A 25,963-nucleotide genomic window follows, 5' to 3' on the forward strand; every position below is an offset into this window, starting at 1 on the left:
TGTTGTATCTGAATTGGCAAGAGAAAATGGGGTACGAATTTCAGATTGAAATATTTATTTGTAAATTTCATTTGTTTTGTTCATGCTTTGTATTTCTACTACCTCTTTTCAAGAATACACACACCTCTCACAATAAATATTATTTAACTACCACTAAGGATCAGAGCTTGCTTTGTGTTTCAACAAAGCAAGAGAAACGAGCATGCGTATAACAAACTTACTCAGTACACTCTTGCACGTTGGACCTTCTCTTGCTTCTGCTACATATGAAGTCATAACAAAGCCACAATACTCTTTTGCGTTCAAATGGGCGATAAAAACCAAGCTTATCAATTTCCAGTGAAGCTTAAACACTATACATAGTCCGTCCTACATGCATGCATATGTATAGATATAGAATTTGCGAAAAGAATAAAAAAAGAGTAAGAATTTCTATTTACATATATGTATATACATACATATGTACTATATACGCTCACTCATTGCATTGCAATTTTTATAGCTTGCACACACGAGTATATTCACAAAATGTATTTATATTTCATAAGGCAGTTGCATACGCTCTTTCGAAGAGTGCACTTCACGCGTTTCACAGTTATAAGAATGTAAAATTAATTAATAAATTATAAGGAAAAACAATGTTGCGTATTATACAAATTTCAATTGTATTTTTATTCGTAATCATCGGCACAACAAGAGCACAAACAACAGAAGCGCCACTATTTCCAAAATGTCTAGGCGGTATTTGTTTTTGTAGTCCCGGTACGCATGAGGCGCTCTATAATGGTCGCAAATATTGCGCCCCAGACAATACAGATAATTGTCCTGAGCACGCTGTACGATTGTCAGCGCAAGTTTGTGAATGCAAAAAGGGCTATCGGTTTCGCAACGAGGATCGAGAAGAATGTGTGTCAGAGCATATAGGGGGAGAACCCGTCCCCCCACCAGTGGATGACGGAGACGATGAGCTCATTGAAAAGGAAATACCGACAACAAAGGTTGAGATGCCAACAACAACACCAACAACAACACAGTCGACAACAACGACAACTACAGAGTCAGCAACAACAACGACAACAACACCCTTACCCACAAATGTTACAACACCCGCTACTACAATTACAACAACAAGCACAAATGCAAATACTACAAGTTTGGAGGAGTCAGAAACCAGAAGTAACACACTGTACATATATATTGGTATTGGAGTAATGGCAATAGCTGCACTTTTGTTAATCGTTATTTTGTACATTCTACGAAAACAGTAGTGGTAATAAGTATGTGTACTATACAGTTACTATGTGCATTCAAGTCCCTAAAGTTCTTATATTAGTAAAACATATAAGTACAGATTATTTATTATATATACATATGTTTATATAATTTGTATGTATTTTACTCAAATATATATAAAGTAAACTATGTAACTAAGTATGTAAGTACAAATGTCTGATTAGAAATTGAATATAAAATAAATTGGAGTAAACATCAATAAAACCTCGCAGAATATGTAATAATTTAGAGCAAATTAAAGTAATTCCACTCAAAGGGTTGAGTATTAATTACAGGCTACTTGTAGTCTTTCAAGCTAAGAGCGCACGTTTGACCAAGTCTTACACAAGCTTTTTCATGATCGCGCGTACACGAGACACCCATTGTTAGCGAACAATTTCTCTCTCTCTCTCTCTTTGTTGCTCTCTCTCTTCTTTATTTCCGATACTCTTATAACTGAGCACACGCTCCACCAAATGCCTGAACAGTTCTCTGTTGCGCTCCCTTATTGTTGAGAACCATATTAAATAATAAAATATATATTTTCTCAATATACAAAAAAAAGCACTGTGTGCGATTTTTACAATAATCCAGCGTTGACTAAATCATTCTGAGAATTATACATTACATACTTAGCAGCCGCGCCGCTTATCGCACTTGTTTAATATTTACTTACGTTATGGAACAATGGCGAATGAGCACAACAAAATTGTGGCAAATAAATATATACTTGTATCTATGTATATTGTTTACACATATATACATACATATGTGCAATTTATCACGTCTCCATATAATTTTGTGTGCTCTTTATCGTCTCTCTTTTACTACTTGTGGTGGGTAATACATGCACACACACTGTATATCTTAATATTACTCAGAAACAGCGTCACCTTCGATTACAGCGAAGTTAAAAACAAAAGCACAAAAGCTTTTTTTATAGCATTAAAGCATATTTGTGATGTGACCAATATGGTCCGATAACGGCGGTTGCAACAAAATTAGTAAGGGAGGGCTAAGTACGGCTATGTATCCGAACATTTTATACTTTAGCAGCTTGCAAAGATCAAAGACTGGGAAATTCCTTCAGGAGCTGGAAAAAATTTGTATTAAACAAAGCTGCGAAACAAAAAAACTGGGCCTTTTTGGAGGGCCGGGAAGAGGTCGCTGATGAATGAGCAAATCCAAAGTGAAAACGATGCTTATTGTCTTTTTTGACATCAAAGGCATCGTTCACCGTGAATTTGTTCCTCTTGGACAAACCGTCAACGCCAAGTTTTACGTCAGGCTCACACCGCCTTTCTTGTGAACAGCTACCTAACCAAAGCCGACATCCCAAGCCTTCCGCAGACGCCCTACAGCCCAGATACATATGGCCCCCGGACGGTTTATTTCCTTGCCTGAAAAGGCCGATGAAAGAAAAGCATTCTGAGAGGACAGAGGGGATCCAAGTAGCATGCACCTCAGCTTTCAAGGCTATTCCGGAGAACGCTTTCCGTGATGCAATCACGCTGGCAGCGCTGCATCGTCGCAGATGGAGTGTATTTTGAAAGTTTTTAAAGAGCTGTAGCGTTTAGTTTAATACAAATTTTTTAATCTACTCAGTCATATTACTTTCCCGACAAACCCTGTATATTTAACATGAACAATTTGGGAAATGAAACTGCCAGTTATGTCCCCGGTTCAGTTTGCTTTAATGTAGCGCATTGCACACAAATTAAGGGCATTTTGAAAGGCCAATTTAAATTAATATGCTGATTGGAACGGAAACAAGAACAGGAAAGAGCTGCCGTCACCCGACTTATATCTTTAAAATAAGAATAAACCCGAATTTTTTTCTAGCTACGGACTGTCAACTCGGGGACATTCGTCAATATTGTTGCGGAGTGCTTTCCCCTCCATAAACAACACAAAAGTGCCTAAATTACTAATTCACTTCTTCGCCTTCTGTGATCCAGCGGTCCCCAACGATTACTCTATAGTTAAGCCTCTTAATTCAAGCAGTGTACTCGGAAGAGATTAGCAAAGAAACCAGGAAAACGATATCTGTGGCTGTAGGCACGATATAATCAGTGTTGCATTGGGCATAGTTTGGTCTCACTTAAGATCAAAATTAACCTAATTATGGCTTAAGTGCGGCCATTAGCGGTTAGACACTTTTGCTACCTCGCTTTTCAACCAATTGAACTGTATTGCGTATGAACCCATGAAGTAAATGAGGCAAATTCAATGGTTAAAAATCAATAAACGAAATTTGTTTTTCTTAACTAAAAACGAACTTAACGCAATCATCTCAAGTACACTATCAAAAAATAAACACAAACAAAGGAGACGGAATTAATACCATCAAACTACCGCCAGCCAAAGCGATTGTCTGGAAGAACTTGAATAGAAAAGTGTAACTAAAACACGTAGTAGCATATAAACTGTTTAGCAGCGCAAGAAGCAGTTCTGCGCGCAACACTTTCTTCAGTTTTTCTATTGTTCACTCGAATACACCTTTCACTCATACAATCTGCCGTCTGCATTTCAATGCGTCCTGTCTAAGATGCCTGCCAACTTATGTATGTACATACTTTACAAATGTATGTATGACGAGCGACACGCGAAAGTCGAGTTGATGCTCATAAAAGGCGAGCTGACGTGACTATGCATCCAGCATACAAATATTTAACGCTCATAGCTACCTGAGCTCAACCGCATTCGAAGAAAGTGTATAAAAGTGGGCGTTGTGACAATAAAATCCGCAAAGAAAAGTATAACTTTCAATTTCAAAGAATTTTTAGCGCACACAGCAAATTTTGTGTTGCTTAGAATTTTAAGTAGATAACAATTTTCCTCCCTCATCTCACTTTGAGATGTGGCGTAATCTTAAGATGAAGGAGTTTCATTCTGTCAGTTGACTTGTATCAGAAAATGAAAGTGATTGAACTGGTGAAAAGTAAAGACCGCTGTCAAGCCGAATTTTACTGCATTTCGTCAAAAGCGATCTTCAACTGATGGAAAAAAATTCGACAATTTGGTAATTTCTCCTGCAACTCGATATCGAACTGACACAATAAATTGACATAGTAAATCTCTGTGTCCATTATTGCTCTCATTTTTTCTCAACTTAATCGTTTTATCTTTTTAAGCACGAAATGGAGTGGCTTTCAGCTCTCTGAACTTTAAGGAGGACTTTTTCGGAGCATGTTCGCGAGATGAAATTCACTATTTCTATTGTTGCTTCGTCTCTGATGAATACCACTGGATCCAAGTTTCATCCACGTTCATATAAACCTATAGAAATCCTTTTCCTGTTGCTCTTAGAGAGCATCAAACACTATCGTGAAGTGGTCTCTCGTTTTCACTCATTGTCCGAAGAGAAAAAACCCAGCGATCTCTGAGCATATAACTTCTAAATGTCTTTTGTGATAAAACGCCATCTTAAGCTGAGTTTTTTTCAAGCGAAGTTGTTGCCCAAAAGAAAATTAAGGCTATTAGTAGGGTTTCATGCGGGTCAGTGCAGGCTATGGTATTATCTGCATATATTGGAATTCTGTCCTACAAATGATTGCCTGTATTTCGACCAAGCGATAAAAACGCTAAAACAAAAGAGTACGAGACAATGAATTCAAGACAATATCCGAAGATATGTTGATCACTGTACTAAGCCTCTTTAATGCAGCTGTGTAAAATGAACTGATGTAATAAAATAAGAAGGCACAATATACCTCAGTTGCGGTGTATGCATAAACCTTAAACTAAACAAATCTACGGTGCGGTTTAGTATTTATCGGACCGCCCTTGTATACACCTCTCTTAAGGCCTCAATCTAAAAGAATACAATCTAGATAAGGTGACTTGACCACGTAGTACATTAGATTGATCGGAAGTTCGAAAAATTGTATATTAGGTATATAGGGGGCTGGAGATGAACTCAGTTATAGGTACCGAGGTCCACATATTCGGCACCTGGGGGCCTGAACAATGATAAACCGCTTTTGACTAATTTTATGGAGAGTGTGTGGTTTTATCAGATTTCACCCCTTTAAAAACTTTCATTTTTTACTCAAGTTATCTGTTACACGGAAATCAACTCGTCTTATTATCCAGTTCATTTATGTGGTATATACATAATCCCATATTAATCTCTATTCGTTTTTGGTGAAAGAAATAACCGTTGGAACAAAACTGTTAAACTCTGCGGCCTTAGATTACCAGATTGTTGAACCGAGCCAGTCTTTCTCTGATTCAAAACTTACAGGGAAGGTTGGTGAAGAAATATCGGAAATTCTCTATCAACCCAGCTCTAGATTCCTAATCATTCTACCGTAGGTGGAGATGGCAATCGTTAAGGTTGTAACAGATCCGCTATTCTATTTACAATCCACTCTGATAGTAGAGCGGCGATATTAGTCTTGAGCTTGCTGATCATATGCTCGAGACTGGTGAAAGGTTTCACAATAAGGCTGATGCGCCTGCTGTAGAATGGGAAAGGAGTTCTAACTGGATATTGCCCGTTCGGGATTATTTTTCTCTACTGGCGTAGACACGGCTCACGCGGTTATAGCCGAGTTAACAACAGTGCGCCAGTCGCTTTTTCTTTTCGGTAATTGGCGCCAATTTCAGATACCAAGTGTAGCCAGGTCCTTCTCCATCTGATCTCACCCATGAAATGGAGGTCTTCGTCTTCCTCTGCTTCCACCGGCGGGTACTGAACGAAATGTCTTTATAGTTGGAGTGTTCATATCCATTCGATCAATATGACCTAAGCAGCGTAGCTACTGCCTTTTGATCCGCTGAACCGTGTCAATGTTTGCCGTATAACGCGTACAGCTCATTGCTATTTCGGCTGCGGTATTGGCCGATGCTAATGTGCAAAGAACCATAAATCTTTCACAGAACTTTTATCTTGAACACTCTTCATCAAATGATGTTATTGTCCATGCCTTTGCATCATACAGTAGGACAGAGATGATAAGTGACTTGTAGAATTTGGTCTTTGTTCGTCGAGAGAGGACTTTACTTTTCAATTGCCCATTCAGTCCAATATAGAACCTCTTGGCAAAAGTTATTCTACTGATAATGTTGTTGGTGTTAATACGGTTCCAAGATAGACGATATTATCTACGACTTGAATGTAATGACTTTCAACAGTGACGTGTGGGCCAGATACCGAATGAGATTACTGTTTGTTTGATGACAGGAGATATTTCGTCTTGTTCGCTTCCTTATTCAGCCTCCTTGTCTGAAACCTTGCTTGGTATCGAGCAGTTCGGTTTCCAATCCTCACGGAGCTTTTTGTGTTGTTCAACGTCAACTTACATAGCCTTATTAGCTTAGCGGCGATAACAAGTTCAGCCATAGCCAAGCACAGCCATATAAGGCGACTTTAAAATCGGCGAAGAGGTGGTATGTGTTGATCTTTGTTTCGCGGGGTTTTTCCAAAGTTTGGTGCAAGGGAAAAATCAGATGTTTCAGGTCTAAAGTCACACTTTTAAGTTCAATTCAAATTGTTGACGGTGAGTTTTAATATTTTGCACAATACGCTCGATAAGACCTCAGTTGCATAAGCTGCTTGGAAAAGAAAAAGATAAAATAATCTCAACACTTTGCCAGATCAAGGCTAAAATAGCTCGGATCTCGAACTTTTTGGACTAGAAAAATAGAAATAAAGTACGTAAACAGAATTAAGACAAGTTGAAGGCATTTTGTCGGGAGTTAATATTCAACTACAAGAGTTTTTAACTGGCTTCACAACGAACTGTATTTATTAGTCGAAGTTTAATCCCTCCGCCTTCTTGGGAAAACAGCTAGCTAACCTAAACTTATAAAATTATTATTATTTTTCTATTTTCTTCAACTACACTCATGAACGTCTTCCACATGCTAGTAAATACGAAAATTTAATTCAATTTTTTTTTTTTTTTGATACCACAGAAATCAAATTTTATGGCAATTATTACACCTGGCTCGACAATTTGATAACGGCGTACTATACCAAGTTTTATAGCCGACTCCATGCGCTCACAGCTTCTTCTAAAGAAGTTGTCTACAAAGTGTTCAGTTAATTGCTTTTACTTCCTTACGACGTGTACGCTGAAGAAACTATTAAGTCATAAGCACTCATATACTCAACTAATAAAATTTTACAACTACACATGTAATAATTATGTACATATGTACATATGTATATTTGTGCCATTAACACTTTCTAATAACTATATCTACAGGTATGCATGGATTTTTTGTACTCATTCTCAGGAGCTGTCTTTACTCAAGCACAATTGCCGCAACATTTTTGTATGTAATGCTTGTTAACCACAACTTTGTGAAGTACGTGCTATAATGTGCAAGCAGAAGACAGCAGAAAATAGCAGCAGTAGAAAAAAAACGATTTGTTTACGTTGTTTTTGGTATGCAGTTGTGCTTGCGAGAAAATAACAGAATTTTTGTGCTGCTTTTGCTGAGGCGAGCGCTGCGTATACGTAACTTTTTACTGACAGCAAAATAAATCTATATGCAGTAGTGGATGTATGCATATAAAGATAATATATATATACATATGTACATATATATATTTACATTAAATATAAGTAAACATTCCTTGCCGTCAAAACATCATTTTAATACGCTTTAATTCCACGCCAACGCTCTTCAACAGCTGCTCTCTTTGAAAATTTAATTACACTAGCATGAATGTAATTGTGGCAACTGAAAAGGAGAAAATTTCGAAATGCTTTGCGTCGAAATCTTAAATGCGGCACTTAAAGCGAAATTTTCTCTACAACCGAGCATATTTTAGCGACCTTTTTCTCACATTCGCTCTCATACACGCTCTTTTCGCAATCGTTTGTTGCCTTGAGCGCATGGTGCCTGCGTGGATTGCTAATGTCTAAAATTAAAATGGCGACAATTTTTAGTTTTATTACGTTTTTAAGTGGCACTGGCAGCCAATTAAGTTTCCCCAACGCTTTAATCACTTCATTCCTTCCTTTATGCGCGACTGCTCAGCTTAGAGTTGGCTTAAGATAATAACAATGCCAACCATAAGCTCTACGATGGCGCTTAAACTCAAGTACAAATACATACAAATATGTGTATATGTGTGCATTTACATTAAGGAGCGCTCGAGGCAGCACTTGATGATGAGTAAATGACAGCTCCAGCAAACAAGCGAAGAAAGTTTTGCAATAAATGCTGCCAGCACTACAATGCTTGCGTGAAGAGGTGGTGCAGTGCAGCAAGTGACAGAAAATTTTCTTGGTTAATTGCAATTATAAAAAAATTTCATGAAAGTCTAAAGATTTTTTTTTACTGATAATGAGACCTCTTTTACAAGCCTTATCAAAACCATGCGGAGGGTATAATGCATGAATACTACTTTAATCCATAAACTCGGGTTTAATGGAAATTTAGAGTATAATATTCCTTTGGTAAATTCGAGTTTATGCGATTTCAAAAATTCCCTTATAAAAGCTTAAAAGACATTTAAGATTATATGGTACTCACTGAAACCACTTAATCTGAGTTGGTTTACAAGATATGTTTGTATTAAAAAAATATGTGAGATCTAAACTCGATTGGAGTTTACAGGAGTTTTATGAAAATTTGGCTCACAGTCATAGTGACATTTGACATTTCCGACGATTTATTACAGTTACATAAAAGAATATTTCCCAAAAATCAATGTCAAAAGATCAATATACAAGGTCTGTCGCAAAAGAAACAGAGCTTTTTAAATATAACTGTTTCTGCTGCCGCCACCTATTGGTGGGTATATGAAATAAAAAGTTTGATCTCTTGTTGATATTTCGTAATAATTTTAAGACAATTGGATAACTACAATCGATGTTATCGATAAAAAAGTGACAGCAGCTTTTGGTCATCGGTCGTAAAATGCAAAGAGCAAATATTAAAATTTGTTTTAAACTTGGGAAAACGTTTACTGAAACATTTGAAATGATGAAAAAAGTTTGTGGTGATCAGTGCCTATCCCGTAGTAATGTGCATGAGTGGTTTAAGCGATTCCAAGAAGGTCGTGAGGGCCTCTGTGAGAAGGGCCTCTGTCAGAAGTCGGTCGTCTTCAGAAGTCAAAAAAAAAGACAATGCTGATTTGTTTTTACGATTCCGAGGGTATTGTACACCGAGAGTTCGTTGCACTTGGCCAAACGATTAATGCTGTGTTTTACCTTGGTGTTATGAAGCGTCTTTTGTAACGCATTCGTCGTGCTCGACCACAATACCGTGAGGCAGGGTCCTGGCGCCTGTCACTGATTTTTTAACAAAAAACTCCATATTAACCATTAATCACTCACCCTACGCACCTGATCTGGCGCCCTGTGATTTTTACCTATTTGGAAAACTTCATTTGCCCATGAAAGGACACTGGTTTCAGGACATTTCAGCTATCCAAAAGGCGACGACCGATATTCTCAAGAGCATTCCTAAAAATGAATAAAAAAATATAACTTTTGAAAAATATTAACTTTTTGTTGTTTTTTTAACAGTCCTGTTTCTTTTGCGACAGACTTTGTATGTATGTATTTCTGTTACAAAAGCTCACCGATAAATACCCAACGACATTTAAAATTGTATGGTGGATACTGAAAACACTTAAGCTGGGTTATTAAGTTATATGAGTTATAATAAGATACTGATTTTTACCAAAATAAAGTTCAATGTAGAAAGACAATCAGCAAGAGTTCTGATATAAGCCCAATAATAGTTTAAAAACTCCCAGTTACACATACTACAAATAAATTACGATGATGGATACGGTCCTCAGAAATTTCCAAATATTCATACAAATTTTCAACACACAATATATAAATATATGTATATATCTACATACATACTATATCAATATTTATTGGATTTGGACTTAGACTTTCATGTAACTGCAAAGTGCTCCTTTGAAAATACTTAGAACTGGAGGTACTTATCTATAAATGTGTGTAATTATTAGGGCATTCCTTTATGTATGCATACAAATAAATTTAAGAAATTGGGTTTGGACGTAGTGTTGATCCAAAGTCAATGGATCTCACTTGAGCAGATATTACTCCTTTGTGTTACCCATAAACTCCAGATAACCAGAACTTCATAAATCGACGAATTTATTAATACGGTTACTATCAATACAAAGTATTTTGCTAGGTTCTTCAAAGACTGTTTACCGGGATATTTCAATCTCATTCTGACAAAAGTCGGACAACGACGAGGAAGTGATAAAATGATTCCACCTCATCTTTCTTTCTGCAGTTAATCACAAAGAACGTCCCACAGAATATTTAATATCCAGTCAGAAACCGACAATTATGGCGAGATTGGCTTTCTTTAGAGTCCGAAGTACGGAGGACTTTTTACGGATCACTCTGAGCCAGAAGGATCCCGCAGTCGCAAAAGTTCTGGTTCTTAACCAATGCTTACTGAGCTGATTGGAAGTCCAAAAGTCCAAAGACAGAATGCAAGAAGGCATCGGAAAACCAACGCACTTCCAATTGGATAAAATTGGGGAAATGATGATCTCATTCGCAAATTTATCGACTTTGCAGTTTACGGTGATCCCGCTGTGTCCGGGATCTATTACTAGTATAGTCATTCACTCCTTGACTAGTTTTGAGCATACTGTCAGCGAGCTCAAAGTCAATATAGCCACATGAATATAGGAGTGAATCCACACCTCTCTGAAGGAATGCATGTTGGCATGTTTCAGTCAATTTCAATCTTATAATAGCAGAGTTTTAGTGAAATCTAAGCTCAGAGGAAGTAAAAAAACCTTTGTAAGTCATAGATCATGCGACCTCAAACAAAGAAATAAAATATAATAACCGAAGAATCTTTCCTTTTAACAAAATTTACGTCTATAGCGATCTCAAATTCTGAAAATAGTCAATGTGATATCAGCTTCGAATAGCAGAGGAAGAATAAGATTTTTATCATGTTGGAAAAAAATTGTATTCAGTTTGTAATACGTATAAATACCTGCACTTTATGCGATTTTCAACAGAATCTGTAGCCTTACTAAAAATACCTCTTCCAGCAGTCTTCTCGATCTGTCAACCCAACCCTATCATGCAAGCGTATTTCGCTACCAGACTGTGGCCAGTGAGTATTCCATTCATGTTCCAACAGTCCCTTCTACAGAGTGCCGATAATAATTTTTGATAATTCCGAATTAACGTTATACACAAGACTATTGCAGTTTTTTATAACCTTTTCCATTTTTTCTCATGTTCCTGTCCACATCGTCGTATAAACAATGCATGGGTTTATCACTTTGAATCAGATTTCGCGTGACAACCATGTACCACTGCTTGACTGTTCAGGTAAATGTTAACCCTTGTGTTGTCTGCTGATGCATTAGAGGCTAGCTCCGCGGCCATGATAACGTCTTCAGCTTGAAACGTGCTGCAGGGGTCCAGCGGCTTAAAAGGCTGCTTTATGCCTAACTCTGGGCAGTAAATCCCAACCACAACCCTATCCTCCTTTTTCGAGTATCATGTAGTCGGTGCATGCCAAAACGCCATGACCCACCGAGCTATACCCGAAGATTCTATGTGGAAACTCTCCTGCCACCAATTGTCGTCTTTGTCGCACCGCTTTCAGCGCAGACGTCTATCGGTGGGAGGTTTAGCACTAGATCCGCCTTTGAAATAGTTCTTGGAGCTACCGTTATGCCCAGCGCAGTGAGCTTCTGAACCGATTTCATTGACTTCAAGTTGAAAGAATTTTCACATGGCCATTTTAGCAAAGTTTCATTCTACTCCAATCAATAAGAAAGAAGTAAGGAAGGATAAATAAGCGATATTTAAGATATTAAGGAAATAGTTGATGGAAATGTTTATCAAAGAGTTTGACTGTTTACTTTTTTCCGCAAATGTGTGAAATAGAGCTTGATGGTTTCTGGTTTCAATTGCCTAAATTGTCTCATACCTCATACCTCAACTACGTAACACAAATCGCCTAAGCATCTGATGATAGAGAAAACTGATATTGACCCTTCTCTAGATCTGGCTCCCCGACTTCTTTTTATTGTTTTATTTAAAAAACGTTATGCAAATATTGGTGCATTTTGTTTATACATTTTGCAGAGTATTTTTTATTGTCCGCTCTACTAAGTCAAGGAAGCTATTGAAACTATTTGAAACGAAACCGAAATAATTTCTTTGAATTTTTATCTCTCCCTCCTCAACGGAACTTCTACTTAAAAGCAAACAATACACCAAAAGACCGCCAGGCCTACTGCCAGTGCAAGATAGGTACATATTACCTTAATCACCCTCGATAGAACTTTGTTTCAGCTCTCAACACATATCATTAATTTCCAAACCATTATTATTTATTACATAAGTGTAAAACCAAAGTTCACCCTAATACGAAATCACCAATTTATATTAATACTAGAGACATTTCTATATCTACAATTTAATCCCTGCATTCAACAAACAATTTCCCGCAGGATATATAGAGCATTACATGCAATCAAGTTGATCTATGCAGCATGCGAAATATTCCACACATACTTAGACATATTTGTATATGCACTTGATGAGCAAAATTCTTGAAGAGGTGCAATGCCCAGAGGTGCATGAAACTATAAGTAAAAGTATATACAAAACAAATCCTAGACACTTAACACAAACCTCCTGTTTTCGCCAACAACAACAGCGACACAACTAGCAACTAAAAGTGCAAGGCGAAATACATGAAAAGGAACTTTAGACTCGATTCGTTATACAGCATTTTATAGTTTCGTATCCTTTTTTGATTTCTTCTTCTTTTCTAACTACAAAATAAATACATCAGTGTACTTCCCGTGCGCCTCAAGGTATGCTAGTGAATGTAAGTCCGTCGCACAGTGTGATGAAATGAGGAATTACTAGACGAAGGTTGTTCCCAAGCACATGACGAGCTTGCAGAATCTTTGGAAGTCACTCAAGCAGGCATTTTAGAACATTTAAAAACTGCTGAATGCATTTAAAAGCAAGGAAATCGGGTGTCATATGAACCCAATCCGAAACAAGTTGAAAGACGATTCTGCATATCAGTACCTCTGCTTGAACGCTATGAAAAAAGTTTTTGCAACGGATTGTGACTGTTCATAAAACATTCATTCCGACAACCCAAATTACCAAAAAATATATGTGAAATCTGGCTTATCAGCTAAATCAACGGCAAAGCAGAATATCCATGATTATGATATACATATATCCTGTATTATGAGCTTCCAACACCGAGTGAAGCCTTTAATGCGTAACTCTTCAAAAACAACTCATCAAATTGAATCGAGGTATTGTTGAAAGACGACTGAAATTTGCAAGTAGAAAGCAATAAATTTCCCTTATGAAAACACTCATCTTCTTCTTGCAAAACCCGTTTGAAACCAGCTTAAAGAGCAAACTTTTCTCAGGTCAGGGTATAAAAATAGGACTGATGCATTCTTGACCGCATAGTCAGAGTAGTTCTTTTGAGATGGAGTTCAGAAATTGCCAGTGAGGTGGAAAAAGTGTTTAACTTCGGATGGGCAATATTATAATAACACTGTTTGTGGTTTTTAATTAAATGTTCTAATTTTGAAAAAATATGCACGAACTCGATCTATATACCTAATAATTTACATTGCTTTAAGGAGTGACAGGGGTTTTCTCGGCCTTTTTCTAAAATTTTTTCTCATATAAAAAATTAAATATTTTATTCGAACTTTTTATTGTTACAAACATACACAATTAGCAAATAAATTCTAAAATTTTTGGAAAAAATATTTTAAGTTTGGCCATTGCGATGCTATTTCCGGTGACCCCTCAGGATCATCTAAAGTGAAAAAATACGGGTTTTAGTTAAAGCATTAACTTAGAACTTGAACGAAAGAAAAAAAAAACAAAAAATTAAAATTCCGCGACATTTTTTTTCAAATACATACATAGTTGTAATCGAAAAAATAATCCTTCATCCAAGTCTTTAAAAATTTTATCTCAAAGACCTGTTTAAAAGTTCATGAAGATAGGTTGAGTAGTTCTCGAGAAATCTTGCTAACCAACTTCGAAAACACAGTTTCGAAAAAAACGCGTTTAAAGACGGCGCCCTTAGCCTAGCTTGCAATTTTGTATCTCCGAAATTTTTACTCGGATCAACTTAAAAATTTAGGGCAATATTCTAGAGGTGTTGTAGAACTTAGCAAGGCAATAAATAAGACTTGATTTTTGAAACCCGTATACCCATGTAACCCCTTAAATATAATTAAAATAAGCTTAACGGTTTTATTTCGGTTGAAGATGGTCACAACCCAATATCCTTTTTCTAAATCTGTTATAGTTTGTTCCTCTCAATGAAATTAGCTTTGACCCATTCTTCTCTGCTACAGCAATACACTGTCTACCCATTTAAACAAAAGACTCATTCAATCCAAAGTTCGTAAGCTTCATAAATCTATAAACAGAAAAACTCAAATTTTCAGAAAAGACTGCCATTCTATTGGGAGTGGCCAGAAACGTTTATTTTACTTATGGCTCACGCAGCTCACGACTTCCGGTCTTAGACCAAGTATCCTCTGGGTAGCCAAAGAACATCCGTTTGAAGACGACCTAAAGCGAGAAGGCGAACCCTCCTTTACCAGAGTTGTGTGCAGGGTTTGGGACCCGCCACGTAATAATTTAAGCTGCAGAACCAAACAGAGAAGGTACTATCTTCTATAAGAATATACAGCTGCTAACCTACGCCGATGATAATGATATCATTGGCCTTAACAACCGCTTTCTTCAGAATGGGTATGGCAAATCGGTCTAGTAGTGAACGAGAGCAAGACGAAATATCTCCTATCATCAAACAAATAAATGGTCGTCGAACTCACGATTTAGCTCCCACGTCACTGTTGATAGTCATAACTTCGAAGTCGTAGATAATTTCGTGTATCTTGGAACCAGTATTAACAGCAACAATAATGTCAGAATCGAAATCTAACGTAGAATAACTCTTGGCAACAGATGCTACTTAGGACTGAGTAGGCAATTGAGAAGTAAAGTCCTCTCTCGACGAACAAAAGCCAAACTCTATAAATCACTCATTATTCCCGTCCTGCTATATGGTGCAGAGACATGGAAGATGAGAACATCTTATGTGTCTACGTTACGAGTTTTCGAGAGAAAGGTTATGCTTACTTCATAAAAGTACGGCTTTTTTCTGAGCTAAAGTAATTTTTGTACTACCAATTCTTCTAATTGTTTCCAATAAATAGTCGGACTGTACCACTGTGCACCTGCTCCCCATATGTTAAAAGTGTAGTTACTTGCCTAACTTGTCCGTATCTTCACGACAAGTTGTTTAGCAATTTTCTCAATTCTCACCTATGTCTTAACGATGCAGATGCGTATTTAAGTCATCCATTTCAAGTTTAGTTGCTACAGTTTATGGCTCAGGCACAGGTTCTGGCAGTTGTTGTTTTTATTGTTGTTAGTGTTATTATGATTAGTGTTGCTTGCTGTAAGCAAAGTTTACTTCCTGTCAAGTGCCTCACAATTTCTTCGCTACGTACACTAACACATACACACATACATACATGCATCTTTAACTGCAGCCATTTCCAGCTCGAATTTCCAACTTCGCTCACTTCACTTTTAGTCCTTGGCATTTGCATGCGCTTTTATTAGAGATCCGCTCTAAGTTTACTTTATTTTGCTCATTTTGCGCTGTGTCTGCGTTGTCACGTGACATATGCAACGACTGCAAATTGCTTACTTCCACTCGCACTTGTTGTGGTTGCTGAATTGTTTCCTTCGCGAGAAATTTAAGTTATGATCGAGTGTGTATGCGTGTGTGTCTTTGAATTTATCTTGTGGCAAATTGCTTGTGTAAGCAAAATTTCTTGTTTGCATCAACTGAATTTCGCAAGATAAACAAACAATTCCGTGGTTTGTGTGCTCGCTTGATGGCTATATGGGAGCACACATACTTATATCTACATACACATACTTGTTTCCGTCTGCTGATTACTTCTCATTTAATTTTACTTCATATAGAATTGTTGTTGGTTTTTGTGAATCACTTGAAGCTGATCGAGAATTCCATAATTTTCTGTAAGAAATATTTTCTACCACCAAAAACCCACAAAAACCACATTTTGCCTTTTCAATTATTTTGAAATGACATAAGCTTAATTATAAATAACAATTCTATATTAAGCAAGGAAAAAGCGTTACTTTGGTTGCACCAAAACTATAATATCCTTCACAAAAAAAAGAAAATAAATCTTATTTTGTGTGGATTCCAAACATCGATAAAGTTCATTCTAGAACTTTTTCTTCTTTATTGGGATAGACAGCGCCTACATAGTCAACGCCGAGTCTCCAACAGCGCGCAAGTCGTTCTTCTTTATCTCTGTTTGACGCCGATTGGAGGTTCCAAGTGTGGCCAAGTCTTCTCCACATGGTTTTTCCAACGGAGTGGAGGTCTTCCTCTTCCTCTACTGTCCCATATAGCAGGACGGTGAGGATAAGTGGCTTGTAGAATTTGGTCTCCATTCGTCGAAGGAGGAGGTAAAAGTTATTCTGCGTTATATTTTGAAGCTGACATTGTTCTTGGTATTAATGCAGCTTCCTAGATACACGAAATTATCTACAATTTCGAAGTTATGACTGTCAGCAGTGACATCTCCCTGCGGGGAGGGAGATAAGAATATTCCCGCGGTAAGGCATGCCTGTCGTAGGAGGCGACTAAAATCCAAATGCACTATGTCCGACATTCACATGACTGGTTTATTGAATGTCGGCATGGTCAGAGATGTCAGAAAAGTGCTATATTGAAATACTATCAATTCATTGAATGGGTTTGCGATTATATAACAAACACTAACAAAAAAATCATACAGTCGGGTTCTTAAGAATTCCTCGGAATTTTTGGGGGCTCGACTGGCAGTAGCTTAAGCGCAAGCTTGGGCTACAGGTCACACCAAAGACTAAAACATGGTACCACGGGGAGCAGCCGCCCCTGAAGTTCGCTTCAATCTGCTCATTGGGTTTGGCCCTTTGGGGAGATTCGTGGTGGCTGTTGTTTAAACCTAAATGCAGGAAGGACATTAGTCCAATGTGGAGTCGCACTGCGGCCGGGTACCGGACCCAGAGTACGGCAGAGGTTTTAGATGGGCCTCGTACCCGACCAAGGTGGCTAGGGTGTTTTCTTTTGGTTTTCACCCTACCAATTGAAACCAAAGTGTATATGTGTGTGGCGTAACTCATGCCTTGGTTCTTCCAGAGTGTAGTGTGGGTGCACACACTTACGCTTTGGGGCGCTAATCAACGCATTGTTTTGATCTATGTGCTTCTAGCAATAGAAAGCACCGTGGATTTGAGCCTCCTAAGGCAGATACCCACGTAAAACCACATTAGATTTTGTCAACAGTGACATGGGAGCCGAGTCGTGAGTGCGACCACTGTTTGTTTGATGACAAGAGATATTTCATCTTGCCCTCGTTTCCTACTAGACCCAGTTGCTTTGCTTCTTTGTCCAACCTGGAGAAAGCAGACCTGGTTGTTATGGCCAATGATATCAATACCATGTTCTACAAAGAAGCTGATGCATGCTCCTTAGCTCATCCGGCTACCATTCGGCCCCGCCGCTTTTTTGGAGTTCGTACTGATTATCCACCTTCCGCTATCCTTCCGCTACAGAGGTGCCCAAGACATAGCTTATTTGGCTCCTAATAACAACATGCGGCTTTGTTTGACTCACAACACCATCACTTACAACAAACACAGTATTTTTTAAGATCTGTGGGCAAAATGATCTCAACGAAGCTAAAACTAACTAAACTAGGTTAAGTTGGATTATGTTAAAAAGTATAACCTATTACAAGTGCCCACAAGGCTCATTTGGATAGCTTAGTACTCTGGTCAGTTGTGATGAAAAAAACTCATATATTTCATTCCACATATACTAATCTACAAAGCGCTTTGAGTCTCACAAATTTATAGAAGTAGTTGCTATTAGTTTCGGCTATCTCTGCCAGTTTGCCGAAAAATATGATTGTAGAGACGCTTAAAGGAGGATGGAGTCATGTGTAGAAGTTCACGCAAGTGAGGAAAGTTCTCTGATCGCCATTCACTTGGGAGTGGCCAGAAACGATTCTTTTACATATGACTCAAGCAGCTCACGACTTCCGGTCTTTGACCAAGTATCCTCTGGGTAGCCTAAGAACATCCGTTTGAAGGCGAGCTAAAGTGAGAAAGCGAAATATCCCCTACATAGGGTTGTGCGCTGGGTTTGGCCACGTAAAAAACAGTAACAATGAAAACTAAACGACAGCCTCGGATGAGAGACCCCCCTTTTGATGACGACCATGGCAAACGAAATAAGGAAAAAGACAGCGGCTACGCTGGCTAGGTCATGCTCTCCGAAAACATCGAGCTCTGAAAGTATTCGACGCAGTACCCGCCGGGGGAAGCAGAGGAAGAGGAAGACCTCCACTCCTGTTGGAAGGACCAGGTGGAGAAGGACCTGGCTACGCTTGGAATATACAATTGGCCCACGTAGCGAAAAGAAGAAACGACTGGCGCGCTGTTGTTAACTCGGCTATAACCGCGTAAGCTGTGTCTACGCCAATTAAGAAGAAGAGACGCTTAAAGGCCAGATTTGCAAAAACTGGACCATGGGATGGAAAGTGATTGGATGTTTCAAAACCACCTTCTTTGCATCTTATAGACTCCTCCTATAATTGCGGCAAGATAAACCATGCTAAAAGCAAGTAGTGTCGAAGGATCTCGCAGAAAACTTGATAAGCCCAAGCGAGGTCCGTATGTCCAGTGTTAGACCGCAAGAGAACAACGGGTATTCCGGTATTGAGAAAAAATACTCCTTTTAGCGTACTCTGCGAGCTCAGTGCCTAGCATTGCCCCTCTGCTATGGGAGTGACAGCTTTCCATACGTCGTTTACGGATCCCTCACCAGTATGTAAACAAAGAAAAAGCCACCAGGAGTCAACTCTTCGTCGTAGTAGTCCAAGTTTTCAAAGATGTAGTTAAAAAAAGAAATCAATCAATCTTCTTACGGGATTTATGTCCGTAATCAACCCGAATGCATAAAGATATTTTTTGGTTTATAAAAATATTTGGCGATCTATACAAATGAACCAGTGTTCAGAATTTCTATCTAGTACTAGCAAGCATACATATGAATACCTACAATATAAAGCAATAACATAGCAGAAAGCATCCAAAAGTCTCTCCGATATAAGCTTGTTTGTAGCAGTATAGCCTATTCAGACTCATATTTCGTTAAGGATTCTCGTCGTTGTTTGGCATTCAAACTATTCGTTCATGGTCCTGATACTGCAACAGCCAGTCCTCGATTCCATTCCAGCAATTTGTTTCCAAAAAAATCGATGCATTTCTGAAGCGGATGGAACTGAAGCAGAGTCAGAAACGTTTTGCTATATGTTTGTATCGATTAGAAAAGAATCATCTACTATGGGCTGCTGCGGCGAAACTCTTAATACGGACTTGTAATGTCAACTGTTGGACCGTCTGAAGGGACAACTGATCTGAAATGGCTATTTTTGGCCAATAAGAGTGTAATTGTGTTTCATCAGGTCAATGCCGGGCAACACACATAGATATTAACTCGCCAGAAGTTCCGAGAGCTTGGTTGGGAGATTATTATACGCCCGCCTTATAGTCCGGATCTGGCACCAATGATGATTTCGTTAGTGAAACGAAGGTTTTTGTTACTGAAAAATTCGCCGCAAGACAAGGATATTAAAATCGACTGCTCAGCTTTTTTCCAAGAGGGGTGAGATTTCTATAAGAGTGGCATTATGAAATTATCTTCAAAATGACAACAAATTACCAAAGAAAACGGTAACAGTGCATATTTGACCTAAATCGAATTATTCTATCTATGCTAAATAAAATATTAAATTTAATGCTTATTCTTACTAAACCTATTATATAACATACGAGCTTTCGAAGTTTTGGATTTCCTTCACCGCGATATTACAACTCAAACTTACTCAAATATGGGTGATTTCTTCTGCTTTCAATATTATTATCTACCCTAGGTGTTACAATCTGTATTCAGCAAACTACAGACATCTTCTAGGATGTGGAGGTCAATAACCAGAACTCATTTTTATACCCTGAACAGGGCATATTAAGTTTGTCACGAAGTTTGTAACACCCAGAAGGAAGCGTCGGAGACCTTATAAAGTATACATATATATGATCAGTATGTTGAGCTGAGTCGATTTAGCCATGTCCTTCTGTCTGTCTGTCCGTCTATATATATACGAACTAGTCCCTCAGTTTTTAAGATATCGTTTTGAAATTTTGCAAACGTCATTTTCTCGTCAAGAAGCTGCTCATTTGTCGGAATGGCCGATATCGGAACACCATAACATATAGCTGCCATATAAACTGAACGATCGGAATCAAGTTCTTGTATGGAAAACTTTCACCTTTGTCAATGTATCTTCACCAAATTTGGTACAGACTAAGGCAACAATGTAATCTCCGAAGAAATTGTTCAGATCGGCTCACTATAGCATAGGGCTGCCATACAAACTGAAGGAACGGAATCAAATGCTTGCATGGGAAACTTCCTCATTTGACGATATATCTTTACGAAATTTGGTATGAGTTATTGTTTATAGAAATAATGTAATATCGAAAGAAATTATTCAGATCGGCTCACTATAGCATAGAGCTGTCATACAAACCGAACGATCGGAATCAAGGGCTTGTATGAAAAACTTTTGCATTTGACAAGATATATTCATGAAATTTGGTATAGATTATTTTCTAACGCAACAATGTAGTCACCGAAAAAATTGTTTAGAACGGATGACTATAGCATATAGCTTTTATACAAACGGAACACATAGTTACTAAAAGAAATGCACCTGTTAAGGGTATATTAGCTTCGGTGCAGCCGAAGTTAACGTCTTTTCTTGTTGTACTCTCGCAACAAAGTTGCTAAGGAGAGTATTATAGTTTTGTTCACATAACGGTTGTTTGTAAGTCCTAAAACTAAAAGAGTCAGAGTTGAAATCCGGATGTCTGTCTGTCCGTCCGTCCGTCCGTGCAAGCTGTAACTTGAGTAAAAATTGAGATATCATGATGAAACTTGGTACACGCATTTCTTGGCTCCATAAGAAGGTTAAGTTCGAAGGTGGGCAAAATCGGCACACTGCCACGCCCACAAAATGGCGGAAACCGAAAACCTATAAAGTGTCATAACTAAGCCATAAATAAAGATATTAAAGTGAAATTCGGCACAAGGGATTGCATTAGGGAGGGACATATTTGGAAGTAATTTTTTTGGAAAAGTGGGCGTGGCCCCGCCCCCTACTAAGTTTTTTATACATATCTCAGAAACTACTATAACTATGTCAACCAAACTCTATAAAGTCGTTTCCTTCAGGCATTTCCATACAGTTCAAAAATGGAATAAATCGGATAATAACCACGCCCACCTCCCATGCAAAGGTTATGTTGAAAATCACTAAAAGTGCGTTAACGGACTAACAAAAAACGTCAGAAACACTAAATTTTACGGAAGAAGTGGCAGAAGGAACCTGCAACCAGGCTTTTTTTAAAAATTGAAAATGGGTGTGGCGCCGCCCACTTATGGACCAAGAACCATATCTCAGGAACTACTACACCGATTTCAATGAAATTCGGTACATAATATTTCCTTAACACCCTGATGATATGTACGAAATATGGGTGAAATCGGTTCACAACCACGCCTTCTTCCAATATAACGCTATTTTGAATTCCATCTGATGCCTTCTCTGTTAATATATACAATAGGAAATGAAAATACAATTCAATGCTCAAAGTACACAAATTGATCTAATCTAATTAATTTTACAGCAAAATAAAAAAATATGTAAATTCTTATCCCTTTATCATGCGAAAGTATAAAATGTTCGGTGACACCCGAACTTAGCCCTTCCTTACTTGTTTTTAATTACAATTTCTCTCTGTTTTCCGAAATCGCTCTACGTTACAGACACATTTCGTTATTCATGAAAACTATAGTATATATGTAGTACAATTTAGCCTAAAATAATACGTAAACATTCATTCAAGTAACGTATAGTTAGTATAAAGGTATATACATATGTAGTTATATACACATGTACATATATAGGTATATTATTAAGTATTTACAGTATAACCGAACACGCCACACTAAGCAATTTGATAAATGAGCGAAATTTAAAGTGAAATACCGACCGAACAAGCAAAGTAATCAAGGTGCAGCCGAAGAGATTGCTTAGCACTGGCAAAGGAGCAGACGAAGCTGCTGTGCGGTGACTTCGTGAAATATTTTATGAAAGAATAATGAAGGCATCAACTGCAGAGCCACAAAGGAAATGGCATACACGAATACAAGTATAAGTAAAAACAAATACATACATATGTGTGGCTGATATTTGCAGCAACGGCTAACGGTATATAGCGTTTGCTAAGCAATACGATTTAGTTGTTGTTTACGCAAATACAGTCGTTTTTGGGCGAGCAACGCTAGTTTCTGTTTATTTATTTGAAGTGTATAAATTTAATTTGCAAAAGTAATTGAGTAATTTATAAGCGAGCAACGCATACGCTTACTGTATTGTATTTATGTATATACATATGTGTGTGTGGTTCTTTTAAAATTTATGCGCCTGAAGTTAAAAGTCTGTTCGGGCATTTTTCATTGCGCCAAATCTGAAGCAAACCGAAGCAATCAGAGTTTGTATTATTGTTTTAAATGCATTTCCGCAGCGCTGCGCCTTGGCATTGTTTCACAGCAATGAGCGGGGCACATACAAATATATATATGTGTATGTGTGTGTGTGTGAAACGAGCGAATGAATGCCAAGGAATTACGCATAAATTACGAACAAAATTGGCTTGAAGGCGAATGCGAAACGCAAGGCGCCGAAGTCGGCAATAATTATACTCTCGCAACAATGTTGCTAACGAGAGTATTATAGTTTTGTTCACATAACGGTTGTTTGTAAGTCCTAAAACTAAAAGAGTCAGATATAGGGTTATATATACCAAAGTGATCAGGGCGACGAGTAGAGTCGAAATCCGGATGTCTGTCTGTCCGTCCGTCTGTCCGTCCGTCCGTCCATCTGTCCGTCCGTCCGTGCAAGCTGTAACTTGAGTAAAAATTGAGATATCATGACGAAACTTGGTACACGTATTCCTTGGCTCCATAAGAAGGTTAAGTTCGAAGATGGGCCAAATCGACCCACTGCCACGCCCACAAAATGGCGGAAACCGAAAACCTATAAAGTGTCATAACTAAGCCATAAATAAAGATATTAAAGTGAAATTTGGCACAAAGGATCGCATTAGGGAGGGGCATATTTGGACCCAATTGTTTTTGGAAAAGTGGGCGTGGCCCGCCCCCTACTAAGTTTTTTGTACATATCTCGGAAACTACTATAGCTATGTCAACCAAACTCTACAGAGCCGTTTTTAAGGCATTTCCATATACAGTTCAAAAATGGAAGAAATCGGATAATAACCACGCCCACCTCCCATACAAAGGTTATGTTGAAAATCACTAAAAGTGCGTTAACCGACTCATAAAAAACGTCAGAAACACTAAATTTTACGGAAGAAGTGGCAGAAGGAAGCTGCATCCAGGCTTTTTAAAATTGAAAATGGGCGTGGCGCCGCCCACTTATGGACCAAGAACCATATCTCAGGAACTACTAGACCGATTTCAATGAAATTCGGTATATAATGTTTTCTTAACACCTGATGACATGTACGAAATATGGGTGAAATCGGTTCACAACCACGCCTTCTTCTAATATAAAGCTATTTTGAATTCCATCTGATGCCTTCTCTGTATAATACGAGTATAAACATTAGGAACCAATGATGATAGCGGAATAAAACTTTACAAAAATACGGTATTTGAAAAATATTTAAATGACGAATAATGAAATCTCGATTATCACTTTACCATGCGAGAGTATAAAATGTTCGGTGACACCCGAACTTAGCCCTTCCTTACTTGTTTTTGAATGCTTTAGACGCATCGAACGCAAGCTGTTGTTGTTTTCCATTCTTTCTATGTACATTCTTTCTACATACTTTTTCCTTCATTCATTTGTAAATTACCCGCTCATTGCTGTGATGAAAGAAAGTCAAGTTGAAAGGAAGCAGGAAATAATTTGCATTTCAAATTTGGCAATTTCCATTTTTACACCAATTTCCTTTGCACATTTTCACATTTCAATTTTCCTCATCAGCGTCAGCATCATTTCGACGCGCGATTTTGCAGACATATTCGAAGAGAATTGTGGCTTTCAATTACAAATCAATGAATGTGAAAAGCGTCGATCTGTTTGCCGGTGGATGTGGAAGTGTTGGAGAAGTAGATGAAGTAAAATTGCGAAAAATGTAGACAACGAATGCTTTGGTGTTTTTCACGTGGCTTTTCGAAGAGCTTCAATTTTTCTGCTTTTTGAAAATCATCGTTTTGATGAATACATTATATGTGACCTGGTCTACGAAAAGGGAGCTAACGTGCGAAAACTAGTTTTCTGGGAAAAGCTGTTAAAAATAATCGTCAGTTTCTCGTTATCTCATTAATTGTTCTCCTTTTTTTTGACACCTAAGCCCCCTTTCCGTAGACCAGGTCACATATATAGCTTGTCATACTTTGAAAGATATCAGCTTTAGCCATCGACGCCAAAACATTAATCCGATGGCACTGTCTCCTCTGATCAGAAGAAATTGCCGAGCTACTTTCGCCGCTAAAATGCCATATAACATCCTTTGACGAGCAGGGCAATAAGACGTATTACCCGAAAGCTACGCAAAGTGCCAAAAGACTACGTACTATTTGCATTCACCAAGGAAGGGGTTCAAGGTGTCATCAACAAGACCAAATCATCTTCATTTAATGGCTCCAACGACATAACCTTATGGATGCTAAAGCAGTTTGTCTCGGCAGGAATAGTGTATCTCACAAAGTTTCATAGCTTGGTTTATCCAAAAATATGGCTTCACCACTGAAACCTGGAAAACATGTCAACCTAAGCAAGACTAAACACCCAATCTCCTCTCCTTTCTTCAGTAGTAAGGATACTTATGGCTTTGCTACTCCCGACTTTTACTAACCACCTGATACTACCCAATCACCAATATGGATTTCGTATTGAACTTGTCAAAAGCTTTAAACAGAGCTTGAAAGATGAGCAAGATATCTGAACGGTCGTCGTTTACTATTCATCTATTCTAATCGGTACTTTTACGAGATTAAAATTCAAAATGAAAATGGATTAACAGGGGGTTCCGCAGGGAGATGTCCTCTTCCCATTACTGATTAATTTTTACACCTCGATACTCCAATAATCACTAGAACGAATACCTCATAAGCTGATGATTCCGAAATATTAACATGGGGCAATGGAACCATTGTTTCATATATGTATGAAAAATTTAAAAGAAATCTCTCATAACTACGAACTAGATAGAGGAATACAGACTATACGAGTACAAGGTGCATTCCAAAGCCCCCTGGTGGCGCCATCTATACGTCGACTCATGAGTTAGAATCTGCTATCTTTATCGATTGTCCAGTGAGAATTTCATAAAATTTCATTGATTGAATGTGAAGTTATTGCATTTTAAGTGTCAGTATGTTAGTGTTATCGGTGAGAAAATGAGCTTCGAACAAAGAGCCAACATTAAATTTTGTT

The 25,963-nt window shown here is 38.0% G+C and overlaps 1 protein-coding gene across 1 annotated transcript; it reads left to right on the forward strand.

Moving 5' to 3' along the window:
• The first annotated feature begins 563 nt into the window (after positions 1–563).
• LOC120768190 (mucin-5AC-like) lies at positions 564–1,389 on the forward strand. Its single transcript, XM_040094759.1, has one exon. The coding sequence runs from the start codon at positions 639–641 to the stop codon at positions 1,266–1,268; it is 630 nt and encodes a 209-aa protein (XP_039950693.1). The 5' UTR covers positions 564–638; the 3' UTR covers positions 1,269–1,389.
• The last annotated feature ends 24,574 nt before the right edge of the window (positions 1,390–25,963 follow it).

This window comes from Bactrocera tryoni, chromosome 2, assembly GCF_016617805.1.
Source record: "Bactrocera tryoni isolate S06 chromosome 2, CSIRO_BtryS06_freeze2, whole genome shotgun sequence".
Taxonomy (NCBI): Eukaryota; Metazoa; Arthropoda; class Insecta; order Diptera; family Tephritidae; genus Bactrocera; species Bactrocera tryoni.